At 48.6% G+C, this 24,141-nt stretch overlaps 1 protein-coding gene across 2 annotated transcripts in view; it reads right to left on the reverse strand.

The window, feature by feature from the left end:
- The window catches only part of LOC144501810 (carbonic anhydrase-related protein 10), a 448,509-nt gene extending 428,429 nt beyond the window's left edge, over window positions 1-20,080 (reverse strand). For both annotated transcript variants that reach the window (XM_078225854.1, XM_078225855.1), the window contains exon 1: window positions 19,690-20,080. In XM_078225854.1, coding sequence (XP_078081980.1) covers window positions 19,690-19,750 — 61 coding nt within the window. In that variant the 5' untranslated portion in view covers window positions 19,751-20,080. The remainder of the gene's footprint in view (window positions 1-19,689) is intronic.
- Between the last annotated feature and the right edge of the window lie 4,061 nt (window positions 20,081-24,141).

Genomic DNA, 24,141 nt, shown 5'->3' on the forward strand with positions numbered 1-24,141 from the left:
TCCGGAATCCTCGCTGTGCGCTCCCTGACTCCGGAGTCCTCGCTGTGCGCTCCCTCACTCCGGAATCCACGCTGTGCGCTCCCTGACTCCGGAGTCCCCGCTGTGCGTTCCCTCACTCCGGAATCCTCGCTGTGCGCTCCCTGACTCCGGAGTCCTCGCTGTGCGCTCCCTCACTCCGGAATCCCTGCTGTGCGCTCCCTCACTCCGGAATCCCCGCTGTGCGCTCTCTCACTCCGGAATCCCCGCTGTGCGCTCCCTCACTCCGGAATCCCCGCTGTGCGCTCCCTCACTCCGGAATCCCCGCTGTGCGCTCCCTCACTCCGGAATCCCCGCTGTGCGCTCCCTCACTCCGGAATCCCCGCTGTGCGCTCCCTCACTCCGGAATCCTCGTTGTGCGCTCCCTGACTCCGGAGTCCTCGCTGTGCGCTCCCTCACTCCGGAATCCCCGCTGTGCGCTCCCTCACTCCAGAATCCCCGCTGTGCGCTCCCTCACTCCGGAGTCCCCGCTGTGCGCTCCCTCACTCCGGAATCCCCGCTGTGCGCTCCCTCACTCCGGAATCCCCGCTGTACGCTCCCTCACTCCGGAGTCCCCGCTGTACGCTCCCTCACTCCGGTGTCCCCGCTGTGCGCTCCCTCACTCTGGAATCCCCGCTGTGCGCTCCCTCACTCCGGAATCCCCGCTGTGCGCTCCCTCACTCCGGAATCCCCGCTGTGCGCTCCCTCACTCCGGAATCCCCGCTGTGCGTTCCCTCACTCCGGAATCTCCGCTGTGCGCTCCCTCACTCCGGAATCCCCGCTGTGCGCTCTCTCACTCCGGAATCACCGCTGTGCGCTCTCTCACTCCGGAATCCCCGCTGTGCGCTCCCTCACTCCGGAATCCTCGCTGTGCGCTCCCTCACTCCGGAGTCCCCGCTGTGCGCTCCCTCACTCCGGAATCCCCGCTGTACGCTCCCTCACTCAGGAATCCCCGCTGTGCGCTCTCTCACTCCGGAGTCCCCGCTGTGCGCTCCCTCACTCCAGAATCCCCGCTGTACGCTCCCTCACTCCGGAATCCCCGCTGTGCGCTCCCTCACTCCGGAATCCCCGCTGTGCGCTCCCTCACTCCGGAATCCCCGCTGTACGCTCCCTCACTCCGGAGTCCCCTCTGTGCGCTCCCTCACTCCGGAATCCCCGCTGTACGCTCCCTCACTCCGGAGTCCCCGCTGTGCGCTCCCTCACTCCGGAATCCCCGCTGTACGCTCCCTCACTCCGGAGTCCCCGCTGTACGCTCCCTCACTCCGGATCCCCGCTGTGCGCTCCCTCACTCCGGCCTGTAGTCTGAATCTTGATGCTTCAGCTGAATTTGTTAGTAACAGAAACTTTAATTTGCTCCGTGGATTCGGAATTAACTCCGGCAAGTTGCTGAATTCTAGTTCAGCCCCCCTCCAATCCCTGTCCGTATCCCTGAACGTTGAAACAAGCACAATCACAGCACCTTTACGCTGTGGAGTGGGGCCATTCAGCCCATCGTAGCTGCACCGGCTCGCCGAGTGAGCACCTCACCGAGTGCCGTTCTCCCGCCTTCTCCCCGGAACCTGCACATTCCTCCTTTCCCGATAACAGTTTAATTCCCTTTTGAAAGCCTCAATTGGAACTGCCTCCATCACACTCTCAGGCAGAGCGTTCCAGACCCCAACCACTCGCTGCGTGGAAAGGGTTTTCCTTGTGTTGCTTTTGCTTCTTTTGCCAATTGCCTTAAATCCGTTTCCTCTCATTCCTGGTTCTTTCACAAGTGGGAAGAATTCTCTCTCTCTCTGTGCTCTGTCCCGACTCCTCAGGGTTTGGAATATCTAATCTCCTTTCAGCCTGTCTGCTCTGAGGAAATCAGCCCCAACTTCTCCAAGCGATCTTCCTGACTGAGCTTCCTCATCCCTGGAACCATTCTTTTCTGCACTCTCTCCAATGGTATGATACCCAGAACAGGACACAATATTCTCGCTGAGGCTGAATTAGAGGTTTATCCATATTCAGCATCACCTCCTTGCTCTGGTACTCGATGCCCCTATTAATGAGGCCCAAGATACTGGATGCTTTATTAACTGTTCTCTGCTGCTAGTAACTGCTACTTTCCATGCTCTTTGCACAGAAACACCGAGGATTCTCTGCCCCTTTGGAATTGTACCTCCTATTTGATATTGTCTCTCTATGTTCTTCCTACCAAACTGAATCACTTCACATTGAACTTCATCTGCCGCTTGTTGGCCCATTCCAACAATTTGTCCATCTCCTTTCGGAATTCTAAAGTATCCTCCTCACAGTTTACACTGGAAACATAGAAAATAGGAGCAGGGGAGGCCAATCGGCCCTTCGAGCCTGCTCCACCATTCATTCTGATCGTGGCTGATCATCAAATTCAATATCCTGATCCTGTTTTCCCCCCATAACCTTTGATCCCATTCACCCCAAGTGCTATATCCAGCCGCCTCTTGAATACATTCAATGTTTTGGCATCAACTCCTTCCTGTGGGAATGAATTCCACAGACTCACCACTCTTTGGGTGAAGAAATATCTCCTCACCTCCATTCTAAATGGTCTACCCTGAATCCTCAGACTGTGACCCCCCGGTTCTGGACTACCCCACCCCCATCGGGAACATCCTCCCTGCATCTACCCTGTCCAGTCCTGTTCGAATTTTATAGGTTTCAATGAGATCCCCCCTCATTTGTCTGAACTCCAGCGAAAACAATCCTAACCGAGTCAATCTCTCCTCATACATCAGTCCCGCCATCCCAGGAATCAGCCTGGTAAACCTTCGCTGCAGTCCCTCTAGAATAAGAACATCCTTTCTCAGAAAAGGAGACCAAAACTGCACACAATACTCTAGGTGTGGCCTCACCAAGGCCCTGTATATTTGCAACAACACATCCCAGAGATGGCTTCCTGGTCTTTAACTCCGTTTTCTCTCTACCTCCTTTTTTAAATAATGGGGTTACATTCGCTAACCTCCAATCTGCAGGAACTGTTCCAGAGTCGGTAGAATCTTGGAAGATGACCACCAATACATCCACTATTTCTCGGCTCACTTCCTTAAGTACTCTGGGATGTAGATTATCAAGCCCTAGGATTTATCAGCCTTCAATCCCATCAATTTTCCCAGCACCATTTCCCCACTAATACTGATTACCTTCAGTTCCTGGCTCTCACCAAAACCTGATTTTCTGAGTTTTGTATCATCCACATTTCAAAATTGCCCCTCTGTACACCAAGGGTCTCGGTCATCACTGACTCCTGGGGACACAACTATAAACCTTCCACCAGCTCAGAAAACACCCATTAACCATCACTCTGGCCGGAATTCTGCGGCTGTCCACACCCTGCTGCTGCTGCAAGGACAGAGAATTCCGGCCTGTTTGCTGTCAGAAAGCTAATTTCATATCCCGATTGCTACTCTTCCCTTTTATTCCATGTAACATTTCTCACAAGCCCGTTGGGTGGCATTATATTGAAGACTTTCTGAAAGACCACATACACCACATTACCTTCTCTGTTACCTCTTCAGAAAGCTCCAGAAAATTCATTAAAAATGATTTTCCCTGAAGCAGTCTATGCTGCCTTTCCTTAATTAACCTGCATTTGTCCACATGACTATTAATTTTTGTCCTGAATTACACTTTCGAGAAGCTTCCCCACCACCGAAGTTGAAGTGATTAGCCTGTAGTTGCTGGGTTTATCCTCACACCCTTTGTTTGAACAAGGCTGTACGATTTTCAATCCTCCAGTCCTCTGGCATGATCCCCGAATCCAAATCAGGCTGAAAAATGATGGCCAGTTCCTCCGCAATTTTCATCCTCATTTCCCGCAGTATCCTTGGATCATCTCATCTGGTCTTGGTTCCTGATCAACTTCATAACTTATAGGTTATCCAACTGAAAACTGCAGAGCAGTTACTACAAAATAGACATTTGACTTTGCCCAGTGAGATTGCACTGATTCCTCTGAGGTTTTATGTGTATTGTTGGTGTAAGTGGTGTAGTAGGGAAATGATATTGGGAAGACTAATGGGATTGAAGGCTGAGAGATCCCCAAGGCCTGATAATCTACATCCCAGACTCCTTAAGGAAGTGAGCTGAGAAATAGTGGATGCATTGGTGGTCATCTTCCAGGATTCTATTGACTCTGGAACAGTTCCTGCAGATTGGAGGTGAGTGAATGTAACCCCATTATTTAAAAAGGGAGGTAGAGAGAAAAGGGAATTATAGACCAGTCAGCCTGACGTCGGGAGTGGGGAAAATTTTAGAATCCATGATCAAAACTTTTATACAAAACACTTGGAAAACAGGAGCAGGATCAGATGGATTTATGAAAAGGGAAATCATGCCAGACAAATCTATTGGAATTCTTTGAGGATGTAACTAATAGAGTTGATGAGGGGGAGCCAGTAGATGCGGTTTATTTAGACTTTCAGAAGACTTTCGACAAAGTCCCACATAAGAGGTTAGTGAGTAAAATTAAAGCATTTGAGGGGTTGTGTATTGAGATGGATATAAAACTGTGGACAAACCCAGATAACTTACCCAATAGCTTCTCATCAATTCTAAACTACCTTTAATTTTAAAATTATCTTCTCTTTTACCAAGGCCTGGGTAACATCTTCTTCCTTAAGAATGACAAATGCACAGTTTTCATTTAATAGCTCAGCTATTGTCCCTTATCATCCCTTTTACCATTCGCTTTCTATTTATATACCTGTAGAAGACTTTGGGATTCCCTTAACTGCCAGTCTCTATTTATACTCCCGCTTTGCTTTTCTAATTTACTACCCACCCCACATCTGAACCTCCTGCATTCAGCCCGGTTCTCGATTGTAGTTTCGACCTGACACCTGTCCTCAGCACACTTCTCTTTTGTCATTTCTATCGCGTTTGTCATCCAGGGAGCTCTGGTTTGATGGCCCTAACTTCCTTTTTGAAAGAATATGTTTTATTCATTCGTGGGACATGGGCGTCGCTGGCTGGCCAGCATTTATTGCCCATCCCTAGTTGCCCCGAGGGCAGTTGAGAGTCAACCACATTGCTGTGGCTCTGGAGTCACATGTAGGCCAGACCGGGTAAGGGCGGCAGATTTCCTTCCCTAAAAGAACCAGATGGGTTTTTCCGACAATCGGCAATGGTTTCATGGTCATCAGTAGATTCTTAATGCCAGATATTTTTTATTGAATTCAAATTCCACCATCTGCCATGGCGGGATTCGAACCCAGGTCCCCAGAACATTAGCTGAGTTTTTGGATTAATGGTCCAGTGATAAGAACACTAGGCCATCGCCTCCCCTCATACCTTGGTACACAAAACCTCCTATAAATGTGAAGGAGGGCTGTATAATCCCAAAATTACGATTCAATAAAAAGTAGGACATCTCCTGCTTTTCTCCATAATTAACAACCTACTGACAAACACTACCTCCCAGCATTCACATCTCTCAGAGACTCACAGTCTGCTAACGAGCTGTTAATTACAGGGAGCAGAGCACACACTATTGTATTACACATTGAATTCAATCATTGTTTGTATCTGAACTTGTTGGCGTGGATTAATTCACTTTGGGCTTTGTATCTGACACTAATGTCTGAACTATCTCCCAATCTCAGGGCATCAATTGCCAGATGGGCTGAATGGGCTGTGGGGATGTGAGTGATGTGAGATCTCTGCTCTCCCCCTCAGAGGGAATCGGAATGAATGCAGCAACATAACTCTCAGTGGGGTGTTGGTGAAGGTGTTGTCCACACTGTGTCTTCTTGCTGGATTGTAAACATTTATATCAACAAAACAGAATAATCAGTGCAACCTCATACCGGCAAAGTGAAACGTTTATTTGATAGCAACAGCTTGGGCGGCACGATGGCACAGCGCCAGGGACCCAGGTTCAATTCCGGCGTCGGGTCACTGTCTGTGTGGAGTCTGTACGTTCTCCCCGTGTCTGCGTGGGTTTCCTCCACATGCTCCGAATTCCTCCCACAGTCCAAAAGATGTGCGGTTTAAGTGGATTGACCGTGTCAGGGGAATTAGCAGGGTAAATGTGTGGGGTTACAGGAATAAAGCCTGGCTGGGATTGTGGTTGGTACAGACTTGATGGGCTGAATGGCCTCCTTCTGCACTGTAGGGATTCTATGAGCTCTGTAGTTTCCCAGGAGACATTTCACTGCCGTTCCGGATCCCTCCTTCAGTTCTCCCGATGGAGATCGTATCTTTTCCATTGCACTGAGGGAATGGACTTCCCGCTCTCAGCCAGTCGACAGACTCACCCAGTGCCCCTCCATGTTAAAAACCGTCAGCAGAAGAGAGGATTTAGCTGAGTTGTGATGCCCCTTCTTGCTGATCAGCTTGTGTACTCTTACAGTCCAAGCTCACCCACAAAAGTGGCCACACAGATCGAAGGGGGAATGGACACCATAGATTAGGTGTCTCTGTTTAGCACATTCGGGGTAAAGTTTCTTTGATAAAACCTTCACAACTCATAATTGGTGTAAAATCCAATCACAATTTGTCGCCATTCGCTCACTGTCACTGGGCCAAGGTCCTGGAATTCCCTCCCTAAGTGCACTGTGGGTGTACCTACACCACAAAAACTGCAGTGGTTCAAGAAGGCGGCTCACCACCACCTTCTCCAGGGCAACCAGGGATGGGCAATAAATGCTGGCCAGCCAGCGACACCCACATCTCATAAATGAATTTTTAAAATGAAGACATCTGTCTGAACATTCAGTAAGGTTGCGGTCCCAGTGAAGAGATCCCAGCTCCATCTTGGCCAATCCCCAGAACTCCAACCACCTGACCTCCTGCTTTCAGATGCCCCTCCCCCAAGCTGCAACCAATGATCAGCTGACACATCAATCCTCACAACAGTGTCTCCAAAAGCCAATCAGAAGGCAAGCAGCCTTCATTCCCTGATTGGATGGTTCTTCACTGAAGGATCTTTCTCCCTCTCCAATACTTTAAGCTGATAAAAGGATTTGACGTAAAAGTTACAGATGAGAGATTCTGGGGACTCCAGGCCAATCCAGGAGAGGTGGCAGCTAATGGTTATCCGAGGCACTTTACTCATGGAAAGTGGTTCATTTTCAAGGACTAATAACATTCTGGAAGACACTGTCCCTTTTAAAGGATTAATGCACGGGGACAAAGTAGAAAGGGTCGAGAGCTTCAAGTTTTTAGGCGTCCAGATCACCACCAACAACCTGTCCTGGTTCCCCTCATGCTGACACTATAGTAAAGAAAGCCCACTAACGCCTCTACTTTCTCAGAAGACTAAGGAAATTTGGTACGTCAACTGCAAATCTCCCCAACTTTTACAGATGCACCATAGACAGCATTCTTTCTGGTTGTGTCACAGCTTGGTATGGCTCCTGCTCTGCCTAAGACCACAAGGAACTACAAAAGATTGTGAATGTAGCCCAATCCATCACGCAGATCAACCTCCCATCCATTGACTCTGCCTACACTTCCCGCTGCCTCGGCAAAGCAGCCAGCATAACCAAGGACCCCACGCACCCCGGACATTCTCTCTTCCACCTTCTTCCATCAGGAAAAAGATACAAAAGTCTGAGGTCACGCACCAACCGACTCAAGAACAGCTTCTTCCCGGCTGCTGTCAGACTTTTGAATGGACTTACCTTGCATTAAGTTGATCTTTCTCTACACCCTAGCTATGACTGTAACACTACATTCTGCACTCTCTCATTTCCTTCTCTATGAACGGTATGCTTTGTCTGTATAGCGCACAAAAAACAATACTTTTCACTGTCTGTTAATACATGTGACAATAATAAATCAAATCAAATCAAATCAAAGCAGGGACTCTGAATGCTGCTGTCCCTGGAAAAGGCAGCATTGTTACAGGAAAAAGTAATTTAGCAGTTTGAAAGATTCTGGAAACTTCTTTCCTGTGGACTGTTAACAAAGAGTCACATGGATATTATTAAAGTAGAAAGAGTGCAGAAAAGATTTACTAGGATGTTACTGGTTTGAGTTATAAGGAGAGGCTGGATAGACTGGGACTTTTCTCTCTGGAGTTTAGAAGGCTGAGGGGTGATCTTATAGAGGTCTATAAAATAATGAGGGACACAGATCAGCTCGATAGTCAATATCTTTTCCCAAAAGTAGAGGAGTCTAAAACTAAAGGGCATAGGTTTAAGATGAGAGGGGAGAGATACAAAGGGTCCAGAGGGGCAATCTTTTCACACAGAGGGTGGTGAGTGTCTGGAACGAGCTGCCAGAGGCAGTAGTAGAGGCGGGTACAATTTTGTCTTTTAAAAAGTATTTAGACAGTTACATGGGTGAGATGGGTATAGAGGGATATGGGCCAAACACGGGCAATTGGGACTAGCTTAGTGGTACAAAAAGGGGCAGCATGGACAAGTTGGGCCAAAGGGCCTGTTTCCATGCTGTAAACCTCTATGACTCTGTGGCGCATTATGGTTCTGAAAGAAACATGGCCGGAAAATTGAGTTTTAAAAGCTGATTGGCTGGTTTTGCATTTGGGGAACAATGGAGAAAGTTCAGTTGCCCGGGTAAAACCGACAGCAACTCCTGAAACTCCTGGACAGTCACAAAGCAAAACGTCAAGGCAAGTTGCTCCAAAGTCACTGATCTCTAATCAACTGACTGCAAGGTTTCTGCAAGGTCCACCTGAGAAGCGGTGAGATTTATCGATTGTTTCACAGTCCAGTGCCGGGAGAATAACTGTGTAACCCGGACACCATTTCCAGGATTCCACCATCTGTCCTTTCCCTGGACCATTGACTTTGATCCTATTGGCAGAAATCCACAATCACATTTTATTTTTTTTGGTGTATGTGTGTTTCATAGAATCATAGAATCCCTCACGGTGCAGAAAGAGGCCATTCAGCCCATCGAGATTGCACTGACAACAATCCCACTCAGGCCCTAACCCTGTAACCCCACACATTTACCCTGCTCATGATTTTTGGACCCAAGTTCAATTCCGGCCTCGGGTCACTGTATGTCTGGATTTTGCACGTTCTCCCCATGTCTGCGTGGGTTTTCTCCAGATGCTCCGGTTTCCTCCCACACTCCAAAGATGTGCGGGTTTGGTGGATTGGCCGTGCTAAATTGCCCCTTAGTGTCAAGGGGATTAACACTTGCATTGATGCTTTGCTTGTGGGGTTATGGGGATAGGGCCTGGGTGGGATTGTTGTCTGTGCAGACTCGATGGGCTGAATGGCCTCCTTCTGCACTGTAGGGATTCTATGATAATCCCCCTGACACTAAGGGGCAATTTAGCATGGCCAATTAACCTAACCTGCACATCTTTGTGTGTGTATGTGTGTCAGAGAGAGTTAGGATATTCAGAAAGAGCGACTGTTAGATGGTGTATTTCTTATTGCGGTTATTTAACTTTGCCTTTCTCCGAGACAAGTCTGGTTTTTCTAATCAAACATTAATGTTGTTGTCTGTGAAAGAAAGCTGGTCACTGAGTGGTCATTCTGAGTGAGTGGGTAAAGGCCGGTTTTGGCTGTCGAACCAGCTGGACAAGTGGTTGAATCTATGTTGCGAGGCTGTGGATTGGTGTAATTAGAGACAGGGTAACCCCCCTCCATCTCAGTTCGAACAGACTGGAACTCCATCCAAACCCCCGGAGAGAGGGAGGGGATATTGAACCTGCCGTCTTCTGGTTGAGACGTCGGGTGAAATTGTACCAAAAAGTGGCAGAGTTGGTTCCGGCGAGATAATCGGTGGGGTGATCTTACCGGCTGCTCACGCCCCATTCCCACTGCAGCGAGGACGGGGAATTCGGCATCCAGCCAAATCCTGCGGCAGGATGGGAAAATCCCACCGGCATGAACGACCATGAGATTCCGCCTGGTGTGTTTCTGTCCACATCTTACTGCGCTCTGTCACAACAGAGCACCGTGGGGGGGGGGGGTGTCATGTTGGGGGTGGGGGCTCAAAACCCTGGCAAAGCCCAGCTGCTCTGAGATCTGGGCGCCATGTTTAAAGGACGCCCCAATCAGAGCAAACGTTGACCTCCTCCTCCCTTCCTCCCCAGGCCACCACAGGGGTCTTGGGGGCTCCCCTCACCTCCTCCCCCCCATCGTCCAGTGCCGGCACGTACCCCACCCTTCCCCCCTGAACATCGGACCCCTTCCCCCAACTCTCCACCCAAACGCCCATCGCTGGTATCCCCAGCTCCCACCCCCAACACCACAAATAAACGGATCCATCCTCCAGGAGTCCGTGTTTCACGGAGGTGGGAGGGGATGTGCCGTTCACTGGCGGCGGGATTCTCTGATCCCCCCGCTGTCAATGGGAATACCCATTGAAGCCACCCCACTTCACCGGGAAAGCCGCGGGTGGGGGTAACTGCCGGCAGGACCGGAGAATCCCGTCGGTGTGAACGGCCAGAGAATTCAGGCCACTGAAGCAGGTGAATTCTCCCCTGGTGTCCTGGCCAACATTCATCCCTCAACCAACATCCCAAATACAGGTTTATTCACTCATTATGACATCGCTGTTTGTGGGATCTTGCTGAGTGTAAACTGACGGCCATGTTTGACTTCCCAAAGTGTTTCACTGGCCGTGAAGCACTTTGCCACATCTCAAGATCATGCAAGGCGCTAGGGAAATGCAAGAATTTGATTCTGTTTGTTCGTGGGGAAAGATGACATCACAGAGCGGTTAGAGCATAGGAGGAGGCCATTTGGCCTATTGTGTCCATGCTGGCTCTCTCCAAGGCCATCTTGCTACTGCCCCTCCCCCCACCCTTTGCCCAGAATCCTGCAATGCTTCCTCTTCAGGGACGGAGGGGTTAATCTCATGGTTTTGACTCTTAACCCCTGAACCACAGAGGGAGGTGGAATAATCTAGTAAATTAATTATGATTGGTCACAGCATGGACCTATGACATGTTCACAGATAGGGTGAGGGAACGGGTCAGAGGTCATTTCCCATGACAATGGAGAGAGGAAGTGGTTTCCGGATCACACTCTCTCACAGTAGTGATCCCACTCTGCTCCTGTCCAATGTCAAACCTGAATTATTATATCCAGAGCGAAGGAGGAAGATGTTAAACAGAGTGTAGCTGACTAATAAAATCCGGGTGAAAAATAGAATGTACGTTTTTTTAAAAGTCATGTATGAATCCCGCCAGAAGTCAGTGATAGTTCGGCACAGCTCCAAAGTTTGATAATAGAATAGAATCCCTACAGTGCAGAAGGAGGCCATTTGGCCCATCGAGTCTGCACCGACCACAATCCCACCCAGAATCTATCCCCGTAACCCCATATATTTACTCCGCTAATCCCTCTAACCTACGCATCCCAGGACACTAAGGGGCAATTTAGCACGGCCAATCCACCTAACCTACACATCTTTGGAGTGTGGGAGGAAACCGGAGCATCCAGAGGAAACCCACGCAGACACGGGGAGAACGTGCAGACTCCACACAGACAGTCACCCAAGACTGGAATCGAACCCAGTCCCTGGCGCTGTGAGGGACTAACCACTGTGCCACGGCACCGCCCAGTTATGACTGGTTGGTCTGGATTCCTTCACAGCTCACGGACATTCCCGATTGTGGCAGATATTGGCGGATAATAGATTAGTTATCAAAGACAAATTGATAAATGACTGGGTTGGCTCCAACAGGAGTGTAATATTCACTCTGAATGCTGAGCTGCGGGGAGGATACGATGGCACTGGGGAGAGAATCTATCCGACAGAGCGGTCGGAGGAGCTGAGAATGTTCACAGTCGATGGCAGGAGGTCAGGGGAAATTTAACGGAGATTGTTCAAAATCCTCAGGTGCTTACAACAAATGACGAAGCAGAAATGGTTCCTGTGGGAATGGAGTCTGAAGGTTTAAGAGGGTCGCACAGTGAGCCAGCTGAGTTTGTGTTTACAGAGGAAGGTGCCATGCCACTGACATCACCAGCTGGATGGGCAGCGGAAGCAGATGCAACGGTGACTTCCAATGAGCAACGGGTAAAACCCTGGAACAGGAAATATTGCAGATTGATGGGAAAAGACTGAGAAGTGGGATCAATTGGATCGGATTTTCAGACGGATTGGGGAGATTATGCCGAGGGTACGGATCCCTTCCAAGAGCTGCAAGAAACAATGGGCAGAATCCACCCCCCCAAAAAAATGTAATGCCCAGAAAGCTGTGCGATCCGCACACAGAGTGCACTGACATTACCCCCACGTGAATCATGCCGGGATCGAGTCCCCGAGTGTGTTTGATTCACTCAAACTGGCCGCAGCTATGTGCCATTAATATAGAACCATAGAAAAGTTACAGCACAGAGGGAGGCCATTTGGCCCATCTTACCCATGCCAGTCCAGGTGCCCTTTCTATTCCCAACTTCCTGCACCCAGCCCATGGCCCTGTAGTTTACAGCACTTAAGGTGCAGATCCAGGTACTTTTTAATAAGAGTTTAGGGTCTCTACCTCCACTACCAGCTCAGGCAGCGAATTCCAGACACCACTCTTTGCGTAAAAACGTTCTTTGTCACGTCCCCGCTACACTTATCTTGAATCTATTTCCCCTGGGTCTAGAATTCTCCACCAAAGGAATCAATTTTATTCTGTCCACTCTATCTCTTCCCCTCATAATTCTGTACACCTCTATCAAGTCACTCCCTCAGCCTTCTTGGGCTGGAAAATAACCCCAACCTATCCAATCTCTCCTCAAAGTTACACTTTTCCAGCCCTGGAAACATTCTTGTGAACCTCCTCTGCACTCCCTCCAGAGCAATTACATCCTTCCTGTAATATGGTGACCAGAACTGCACACAATACTCCAGCTGTGGCCTCACCAGTGTTTTATACAATCCCAACATTATATCCTTATCTTTATATTCTCTACCTCTGCCAATGAAGGAGAGCATTCCATCTGCCTTCTTTACAACCTTGTCTCCCAGCTGCCTTGAGGGACCCGTGTATTTGTACACCAAGATCTCTCACTTCATCTACCCCTCTTAGTATATTCCCATTTATTGTGTGTTTCCTATAACTGTTTAACCTTCCTAAATACATCACCTCACACTCCTCTGTGCTAAAATCCATCCGCCACTTTACCGCCCACTCCACCAACCCATCGATATTGTTTTGTAGATCACTACTCGGCCAATCTTTGTGTCATCTGCAAATTTTCCAATTGAGAATCCCCATGTTCACTTCCAAATCGTTAATATATAAAACAACCGACAAGTGTCCCCACACCAAGCCCTGCGGAACACCACTTGAAACACCGTTCCATTCACAAGGGCAGCCATTACCCCTTGTTTCCTAATACTAAGCCAATTTTTGATCCAGTTCACCACATTACTCTGTATTCTACGGCCTTTTACTTTTTCTGACCAGTCTACCATGCGGGACCTTGTCAAATGCCTGACCAAATCCATGTACACAACATCCACTGCATTATCCTCAGCAACCCTTCTTACCACTTCCTTATAGAATTCAATCAAATCTGGGAGGCAAGATCTTCCTTTAACAAATCCACGCTGGCCATTCCGTACAAGTCCATGCTTTCTATGTAACAGTTAATCGCATCTCAACGAGGGGGAGTTTTGTTTAGACACTCCCTCTGCACCAACAGCCGATCAGGGGGATGGCAGCAAATGGGCCAGTCCACTTTCCACCGAGGGAGATCGAGGACAGTTTCTGAACTCCGAAGAGGAGAGGAGGGTCGCCCTGTACCCCTCGGAGAGCAGACAACCCAGGAGCAGGGGGGTGAACGCAGCCTGAGAGGTGGGACTGTGGCCTATGGCCTGATGCTGAGAACTGGCACGCAATACAACAAGAAAAGGAACAACTTCACTCGGGCTGCAAGGGTCCATCTGGCTGGTCCTGGCAGCAGTCCCCTCTGTCACGCCCAGGACATCCCCTTCGATCCTCTCTCTGAAACCCCGCGGCCATCCAGGAACTGACTTTTACAGGGTTGTAAGGTTTCCAGCCTCTGCTAACTTCCCAGGCAGAACATTCCAGATTCCCATCGCCCTCTGAGTGAAAACATTTCCAAAATCCCATCTGAATCTCCTGCCCCTCACCGGAAAACTGCCCCCCGGAAATGACACACAATTATATCAACCACTGGTTAGTGTGAGTTATTGAAATGCAATGAAGTTAATCACTGGTTAGTGTGAGTTACTAAAACACGATGAAGTTTTACTGAAACACGGTGAAGTTATTACTGAAACACGGTGAGTAACTCACACTAACCAGTGATTGAGTTACTGCAACACAATGAAGTTAATCATTGGTTAGTGTGAGTTAGTGAAACACAATGTGGTAAATCACTGGTTAGAGTGAGTTACTGAAACGCAATGAAGTTAATCACTCGTTAGTGTGAGTTACTGAAACATGATTAAGTTAATCACTGGTTAGTGTGAGTTACTGAAACACGATGAAGTTAATCACTGGTTCGTATGAGTTAGTGAAACACAATGAGGTAAATCACTGGTTAGTGTGAGTTACTGAAACATGATTAAGTTAATCACTGGTTACTGTGATTTACTGAAACGCAATGATGTTAATCCCTGGTCAGTGTGAGTTACTGAAATGCAAAGACGTTAATCACTAGTTAGTGTGAGTTACTAAAATATGGTGAAGTTAATCACTGGTTAGTGTGAGTTAGTGAAACACAATGAAGTTAATCACTGGTTAGTGTGAGTTAGTGAAACATGATGAAGTTAATCACTGATTAGTGTGAGTTACTGAAACAGAATGAAGTTAATAATTGGTTAGTGTGAGCTATTAAAACACAAAGGTAATCACTGGTTGGTGTGAGTTAGTGAAACACAATGAAGTTAATCACTGGTTGGCGTGAGTTAATGAAACACGATGAAGTTAATCACTGGTTAGTGTGAGTTACTAAACATTATGAGGTTAATCACTGGTTAGTGTGAGTTACTAAAACATGATGAGGTTAATCACTGGTTAGTGTGAGTTAGTGAAACACGATGAAGTTAATCACTGGTTAGTGTGAGTTAATGAAACATGATGAGGTTAATCACTGGTTAGTGTGAGTTAATGAAACACGATGATGTTAATCACTGGTTAGTGTGAGTTACTGAAACACAATGAAGTTAATCACTGGTTAGTGTGGATTAGTGAAACACGATGAAGTTAATCACTGGTTAGTGTGAGTTACTGAAATGCGATGAAGTTAATCACTGGTTAGTGTGAGTTAGTGAAACATGATGAAGTTAATCATTGGTTAGTGTGAGTTACTGAAACACGATGAAGTTATTACTGAAACACAGTGAAGTTAATCACTGGTTAGTGTGAGTTAGTGAAACATGATTAAGTTAATCACTGGTTAGTGTGAGTTACTGAAACACGATTAAGTTAATCACTGGTTAGTGTGAATTAGTGAAACACAATGAAGTTAATCACTGGTTAGTATGAGTTAGTGAAACACAATGAGATTAATCACTGGTTAGTGTGAGTTACTGACACACAATAAAGTTAATCACTGGTTAGTGTGATTTACTGAAATGCAATGAAGTTAATCACTGGTTAGTATGAGTTACTGAAATACGGTGAAGTTAATCACTGGTTCGTGTGAGTTAGTGAAACATGATGAAGTTAATCATTGATTACTGTGAGTTACTGAAACAGAATGAAGTTAATCATTGGTAAGTGTGAGTTACTGAAACACAAAGGTAATCACTGGTTAGTGTGAGTGAATGAAACAGAATGAAGTTAATAATTGGTTAGTGTGAGCTATTAAAACACAAAGGTAATCACTGATTAGTGTGAGTTAATGAAACACGATGAAGTTAATCACTGGCTACTGTGAGTTAATGAATCATGATGAGGTTAATCACTGGTTAGTGTGAGTTACTAAAACATGATAAGGTTAATCACTGGTTAGTGTGAGTTAGTGAAATACAATGAAGTTAATCACTGGTTAGTTTGAGTTAATGAAACATGATGAAGTTAATCACTGGTTAGTGTGAGTTATTGGAATAGTTTACTCGATTAATACATTGGTTAAATTGGGCGGCACGGTAGCACAGTGGTTAGCACTGCTGCTTCACAGCTCCAGGGACCAGGGTTCGATTCCTGGCTCGGGTCACTGTCTGTGTGGAGTTTGCACATTCTCCTCATGTCTGCGTGGGTTTCCTCCGGGTGCTCCGGTTTCCTCCCACAGTCCAAAGATGTGCGGGTGAGGTTGATTGGCCAGGTTAAAATTGCCCCTTTGTGTCTTGAGATGGGTAGGTTAGTGGGATTAGTGGGTAAATATGTAGGGAAAAGAGGATAGGGCCTGGGTGGGATTGTGGTCGGTGTAGACTCGATGGGCCGAATGGCCTCTTTCTGCACTGTAGGGTTTCTATGAAATATAATTAAAATTGATCAACATTTGTTGTTAGAATGCGGAGTTTCTCTGAAACATTATTGTATTAATCACTGATTTGAATGCATGGCTATAATACATTGTTCTATTAATCAGAGTTTATTCTGACTCGTTTCAATACATGGTTATGTTAGTCTGGTTGGAGCAAATTTCTGAAATAACTCTACCCCATCACTGGTTAGTCTGAGGTGTCATTACAATATATTAATTGTAATCACTGGTTAGGCTGTGTTAGTTTAACAAATCATTATATCAGTGACTGATTAATGCAGTGGTTCCCAAACTTTTTTCACTGGGCCGCACTTTTGGAATAAAAATTTGCTCGTGCCACACCGAATTTTTTATTGATAAATACATTTTTTTTAAAACAACTCCTAGCAGTGCTTGATTCATAACATAGAACACAACTACTTTATAATATGATCATGGGACATCCAGAAAGTATAAAACGATGCTTGTTTAAACCATGTTTAAATGTTTCTTTGATTGTCCTTGAATCTTCCCGCCACACTGGCCATCCTCTCTCGCCGCGCCAGTGTGGAGCGCCGCACCCTTTGGGAACCACTGGGTTAATGTGTGTCTATGAAATATTTTATTGTATTAGTCACTGGCTGGAGTGAGTCATTGGTATAAATTACAATCTCTGGTCAGAGATTTAAATCACCATAGTCGGCACCAACAGCTCAGATACATGTTTGTCGAGCTTGATTGATTATATGTTAATGAGAGGCTGCAAGGTGGGGGGGGGGGAGCCAGAAACATGAGGAATTTAATCCTTCAGCCACATTAATGCGCCCAGGCTCGCTTCGTGTTTTCTGAATGCGAGTGTGGAGATTTTCCGGTCAATTTACTGAGGGATGGATTGATGTGTGGTTAAGGAGGTCTGGGCACAGTCCAACCTACTCATTGCTGCTTTCCCCCTCATCAGAAAATACTCTGCTTTTCATTCTCTGCTTTTCGGGTGACGTTGGGACATTGCTGGATCTCACTGAGGGAGGTGTCAGTATTTGTGGGAAATGTGTTTCCGGAGAAAGTTGTTGTCCTCATTAAGACGGGATCTCTAAGTGGCTCAGTCTGTCTGCCTGAGATCAGAACATTTAAACCGTGGCAGAAGGGGTGACATTGCTGCCCCAATTTCCCTGTCATCCCCAACATCCCCTTTCCCTCTTCCGGATCCCCAGAACCCTCCTCAAAGCGAGACACTGGAAATGGAGAATTGCAGACTGCTTTAATCCCGGACACGTTAAATATATTTTTATGTGTTCTGACTGTCAATCTTTAAAACAGGCTTAACTCCTGATGCAACTGATCGCTTTAGAAACAAAACGGGAACCGTTTTATCCAAGACTTTCAAACACATTGAGAATTATTTGAAGGTTTGTTAGAGAAAGTAGCAGAAATTATTTTAACTGATCAGAGACAGGATTGGTTTACATTGTGTTCCGTCCGATTCACCTGCTTCACACTCACTCTCCCTCACTAGCTCTCACACTCAATCTCTCTCACTATCTCTCACACTCAATCTCTCTCACACACACATCACTCAATCCAGCTCTCCCACACACTCTCACTCACACTCTCTCTCATTCTCTGTCTCTTTCACACACACACTCACTCTCCCTCACTATCTCTCACACTCAATCTCTCACACACACACACATCACTCAATCCAGCTCTCACACACACTCTCACTCACACTCTCTCACTCCACCTCTCACACACTCACATACACACACACACCCTCTCTCACTCTCTCTCACACACACTCACTCAATCTCACACATACACTCTCACACTCACACCCTCATATTCCCAGTGAATCTCACCCTCACTCAAACACACTCACATGTATCCACACACACAGCCACTGTACACAGACACACACATACACACCCTCACACACGAGTATATTTGGGCTGGATTTTGGAAATGGGAGATTTCTCTGCAACAGAATGTGGCGATGCGGTTTCTGCGGCATTTTTATTGTCCAGAGGCTGAGGGAAAACACCGGGAGATACAGGAGAGGATTGGACTGAGCCGGACTTTTAATCCCAGGAGTGGGGACAGCATTGTCCATTCACCGGCCGCCCTTTAAAACCGTCTGTTTCCCCCTCACCCCCCATCACCCCCTCATCCCCATCACCCCCTTAGCCCCCATCAGCCCCAACCACCTGCTGACCCCCTCCTCCCAGCCCCCCTACCAGCGACTCTGGGCAGCTCAGAAAGCTGAGGGGGGAGAGGGGTGGGGGAGAGGGAGAGGGAGATGGGTAGGGGAGGGGGAGATAGGGAGATGGGTAGGGGAGGGGGAGATAGGGAGGGAGGGGGAGAGGGGTGGGGAGGGGGGTGGGGAGGGGGGTGGGGTGGGATGGGGAGAGTATGGGGGTGGGGGAGAGGTGGGGGGAGGGGAGTGGGGAAGGGAAGAGTGTGGGGGGAGAGAGGTGGAGGGGGAGAGAAGTGGGGGGAGAGTATGGGGTGGGGAAAGAGGGGAGTGGGATGGGGAGAGGGGAGAGAGGGGAGTGGGGTGGGGGGAGAGGGGAGTGGGGTGGGGGAGAGCATGGGGGGTGGGGGAGAGGGGAGTGGGGTGGGGGGAGAGCATGGGGAGTGGGGGGAGTGGGGTAGGGGAGAGCATGGGGGGTGGGGGGAGAGGGGAGTGGGGTGGGGGAGAGCATGGGGGGTGGGGGAGAGGGGAATGGGGTGGGGGGAGAGTATGGGGTGGGGGGAGAGAGGAGCGGGGTGGGGGGAGAGTGTGGGGGGTGGGGGAGAGGTGAGGGAGAGTATGGGGGTGGGGGGAGAGAGGAGCGGGGTGGGGGGAGAGTGTGGGGGTGGGGGGAGAGAGGACCGGGGTGGGGGGAGAGTGTGGGGGTGGGGGGAGAGTATGGGGGTGGGGGGAGAGAGGACCGGGGTGGGGGGAGAGTGTGGGGGGTGGGGGAGAGTATGGGGGTGGGGGGAGAGAGGAGCGGGGTGGGGGGAGAGTGTGGGGGGTGGGGGAGAGGTGAGGGAGAGTATGGGGGTGGGGGGAGAGAGGAGCGGGATGGGGGGAGAGTGTGGGGGGTGGGGGAGGGAGGGAGGGAGGGGGGACAGTATAAGGAGCCCCGCTGGATTCAGAGAGACTCCCCGCTCAGTTACAGCGCAGATGAATTTGGGGTGAAGTCATTGGGAGCGATTCCCCATCAATATTTAAGCAGATATAAAGTGGGATTGAGGGGGGCAGCGGGCAGGGTCCCTGTGTGGAATGGATTCGAGTTCAAACCACTGCCTTGGAGAACTTTTACTCTGCATCAAAACCCGGAACAGTTTCAGATAAAACATTTAAACAGCGATAGCTTCTTACCTGAGATACAAAGCAAAACATTCGCCTGCAGAATAAATAATAATTCCCAAATTATCTCCATCCTCTGCAGATTCCGGATATTTGAACTGAAGCCTTTTATATAAAAATTCAAATATTTAATCCGAATTCATCGCGACAGCTTGCGGAGTGGAGGGAGAGACACAGAGAGAGACAGAGAGGAGCTCAGGCTGCATTCACAGCCCCAGCTCTGTGCAGAGGGAGTAGGAGAAGAGATTCAGCCTCCCACCCAGACACAGGCAGCTCGCTAATGTCATGGTCAGAATTCAGAGCCGGGACTCCCGGAACCCACCAGCCTTTCTCCTCCTCAGCACACACTGTGCGGATCAGCAAAGAGGAAAATATCCCAACAGCTCAGCAGCCAGAAACTTCTCTCCCTGTCCGCGGCCGCTGCAACTTCCCCTGTCAAAAATAACTCAAACCCCCTCCCCCAGGCGGCGACTGTTCATTCACCACCTTACATCCCGGGATTCCTGCAGCAGAGAGAGGGAGGGAGAGAGAATCAGAGAGAGGGAGGGAGCCAGAGAGAGAGAGGGAGAATCAGAGAGAGGGAGGGAGCCAGAGGGAGAGAGAGGGAGAATCAGAGAGAGGGAGGGAGCCAGAGGGAGAGAGAGAGGGAGAATCAGAGAGAGGGAGGGAGCCAGAGAGAGAGAGAGGGAGAATCAGAGAGAGGGAGGGAGAATCAGAGAGAGGGAGGGAGCCAGAGGGAGAGAGAGAGGGAGAATCAGAGAGAGGGAGGGAGCCAGAGAGAGAGAGAGGGAGAATCAGAGAGAGGGAGGGAGCCAGGGGGAGAGAGAGGGAGAATCAGAGAGAGGGAGGGAGCCAGAGAGAGAGAGAGAGGGAGAATCAGAGAGAGGGAGGGAGCCAGAGAGAGAGAGAGGGAGAATCAGAGAGAGGGAGGGAGCCAGAGGGAGAGAGAGAGAGAATCAGAGAGAGGGAGGGAGCCAGAGGGAGAGAGAGGGAGAATCAGAGAGAGGGAGGGAGCCAGAGAGAGAGAGGGAGAATCAGAGAGAGGGAGGGAGCCAGAGGGAGAGAGAGGGAGAATCAGAGAGAGGGAGGGAGCCAGAGGGAGAGAGAGGGAGAATCAGAGAGAGGGAGGGAGCCAGGGGGAAAGACAGAGGGAGAATCAGAGAGAGGGAGGGAGCCAGAGAGAGAATGAGAGGGAGAGAGACAGAGAGAGAGGGAGAGAACATCAGAGAGAGGGAGGGAGCCAGAGGGAAAGAGAATCAGAGAGAGGGAGGGAGCCAGAGAGAGAGAGGGAGAATCAGAGAGACAGAGCCAGAGAGAGAGGGAGGGAGCCAAAGAGAGGGAGCCAGAGAGAGCCAGAGAGAGAGAGAGAGAGAATCACAGAGAGAATTACAAAGAGGGAGAATCCAAGGGAGAGAGAATCAGAGAGTATCAGAGGTGAGAGAGGGAGTCAGAGAGAGAGAAAATGAGAGAGAGAGAGAATCACACAGAGAGAGAATCAGAGAGAGGGAGGGACCCAGCAAGAAAGAGAGAGAGAGAATCACAGAGAGAGTATCAGAGGTGGGGGAGAGAGTCAGAGAGAGAGAGAGAGAGAGTGAGAAAGTCAGAGAAAGTGAGAACCAGAGAGGCAGAGAAAGAGGGAGAGAGAAATAGAGAAAATCAAGAGAAAGACGGAGAGTGTGTCAGAGGAAGGGAGCGAGACAAGGTCAGAGAGAGTGAGTGAGAGAATCAGATGGAGAGTATCTAACAGTAAACTGTTAGATACTGAGAATCAACACTGACCCAGTAACAGTGCCTGGAACCTTATCATTTGTACCAACACCGATCCCAAATCCCCAATCCCTAATACCACAAACCCCAAAATCCCCAAATCCCTAAATCCAAAAATCCACAAAATCCACAAATTCCTAAATCCCAAAATCCAAAAATTGGCAAATCCCCAATCCAAAAATCCCCAAATCCCTAAATCCCCAATCCCAAAATCCCCAAATCCCAAAATCCCTAAATCTCAAAATCTAAAAATCCCTAAATCCCCAAAATTCAAAAATCCACAAATCCCAAAATCCCCAATCCCAAAATCCAAAAATCCACAAATCCAAAAATCCCTAAATCCCAAACCCCCAAATCCCCAAATTCCTAAATCCAAAAATCCCAAAATCCAAAAATCCCCAAATCCCTAAATCCAAAAATCCCCAAATCTCTCAATCCCAAAATCCCTCAATCCGCAAATCTCTAAATTCGTAAATCCAAAAATCCCTAAATTCCCAAATCTCCAAATCCAAAATCCCCAAATCCCTAAATCCCCAAATCCCTAAATTCCCAAATTCCTAAATCCATAAATCCCTAAATTCCCAAATCCCTAAATCCCAAAATCCTACACTCATCACACTCACTCATTCCCACTCACATCCTCACTCACTCTCAAGGTGAGATTGGAGTTCTTGCTGAGTGAGGTTTGTTATCTCGAGCTGTAGGGGTCGATATTCCTTCAGTAACGGCGGCTCCCACTGCAGCAGCTGCTTCCGGAGAGAATCCGATTTGGAGATGAAAGCAGATCAGTTTCTGCAAAATCCCTATCGGAGCCGGGACAGATTTCACTTTGCAATTCCATTCAATCCATTAGAAAGGGAAACCCGCGGAGAACCGGAGAGAGGGGGAACACAGAGCCCCCACCCTCCACCCCACACAGAGTCCCCCCACTCCACACAGTGTTCCCCCCCCCACATACTTTACACGGAGCACCCCACCTCCACCCTACATAGAACCGTCCCCACCCCCACCCTGCACAAAATCCTCCCCAGCCCCACCCTACACAGAGTCCCCCATCCCCACCCTACACAGACCCTCCCTTACACAGAACCCTCCCCACCCTACACAAGAGCCCCCCTCAACCCACACACAGCCCCCCACACACTAACCCATGCACACGCCCACACCCCCAAACTCTCACCCCTACTGGACACCATCCAGGCCAAAGCATTCCGTTTGATCAGCACCCCAACAACACCCCACTTTCGATATCCACTCCTTTCACCATCGATGCACAGCGGCAGCCGTGTGTACCATCTACAAGATGCACTGCAGCAACTCACCAAGGCTCCTTAGGCAGCACCTTCCAAACCCGTGGCCACTGCCACGGAGAAGGACGATGGCAGCAGATACCTGGGGAACAACCCCACCTGGAGGTTCCCCTCCATCTCACTCACCATCCTGACTTGGAAATATGTCGGCCATTCCTTCACTGTTGCTGGGTCAAAATCCTGGAACTCCCTCCCAAACAGCGCTATGGGTGTACCTACACCACACGGACTGCAGCGGGTTCAAGAAGGCAACTTACCTCCTCCTTTAAAGGGCAATTAGGGATGGGCAATAAATGCTGGATTAACCAGAGACACCCAAACTCCATGAGTGAATGAAAAAAACAGGAGTCAATTCTCACTCTAGTCTGTGCGGAGTCTGCACGTTCTCCCCGTGTCTGCGTGGGTTTCCTCCGGGTGCTCCTGTTTCCTCCCACAGTCCGAAAGACGTGCTGATTAGGTGCATTGGCTGTGCTGAATTCTCCCTCAGTGTACCTGAACAGGTGCCGGAGTGTGGCGACTAGGGGATTTTCACAGTAACTTCATTGCAGTGTTAATGTAAACCTACTTGTGACACCAATAAACTTAACCACTTGATCCAAAATGACACTGAGGGAGTGCTGCATTGTCATTGGATGATGGCTTCCATATGTGATGTTAAACTGAGTCCTTCTTTGACATCTCAGGTGGGGCTGGAAGATCTTCTGAAGGAGAGCAGAGAAGCACCCTGACTAATATCCACCTTCCAAATAATATCACAGATTATTGGACCTTCACTCACCTTCTCTTCCTTGCTGAATTCATGATTGTCAAGAGTAACTAATTGGTTAGGGATGTCTCAAAGGCATGAAAGGTGCGACAGAAATGCAAAATATTTCTTTACTTAGAGATAGTCAGTGTTGATTTGCAAAAGTAAATTCTGCCTGAATCGAGTTTCTTTGGGAAAATATCAGATGGGACCCAGGATGAGGCTAGATTAGATAAAAGTGAGCACATCGAGGCACAGAGTTCAGAGAACAAAGAACAAAGAACAAAGAAAATTACAGCACAGGAACAGTCCCTTCGGCCCTCCAACCCTGCACCGACCATGCTGCCTGACTTAACTAAAACCCCCTACCCTTCCAGGGACCATATCCCTCTATTCCCATCCTATTCATGTATTTGTCAAGACGCCCCTTAAAAGTCACTATTGTATCCGCTTCCACTACCTCCCCCGGCAACGGGTTCCAGGCACCCACCACCCTCTGTGTAAAAAATCTGCCTCGTACATCTCCTTTAAACCTTGCCCCTCGCACCTTAAACCTGTGCCCCCCCAGTAATTGACTCTTCCACCCTGGGAAAAAGCTTCTGACTATCCACTCTGTCCATGCCCCTCATAATCTTGTAGACT

This window comes from Mustelus asterias, chromosome 12, assembly GCF_964213995.1.
Source record: "Mustelus asterias chromosome 12, sMusAst1.hap1.1, whole genome shotgun sequence".
NCBI classification, from domain to species: Eukaryota; Metazoa; Chordata; class Chondrichthyes; order Carcharhiniformes; family Triakidae; genus Mustelus; species Mustelus asterias.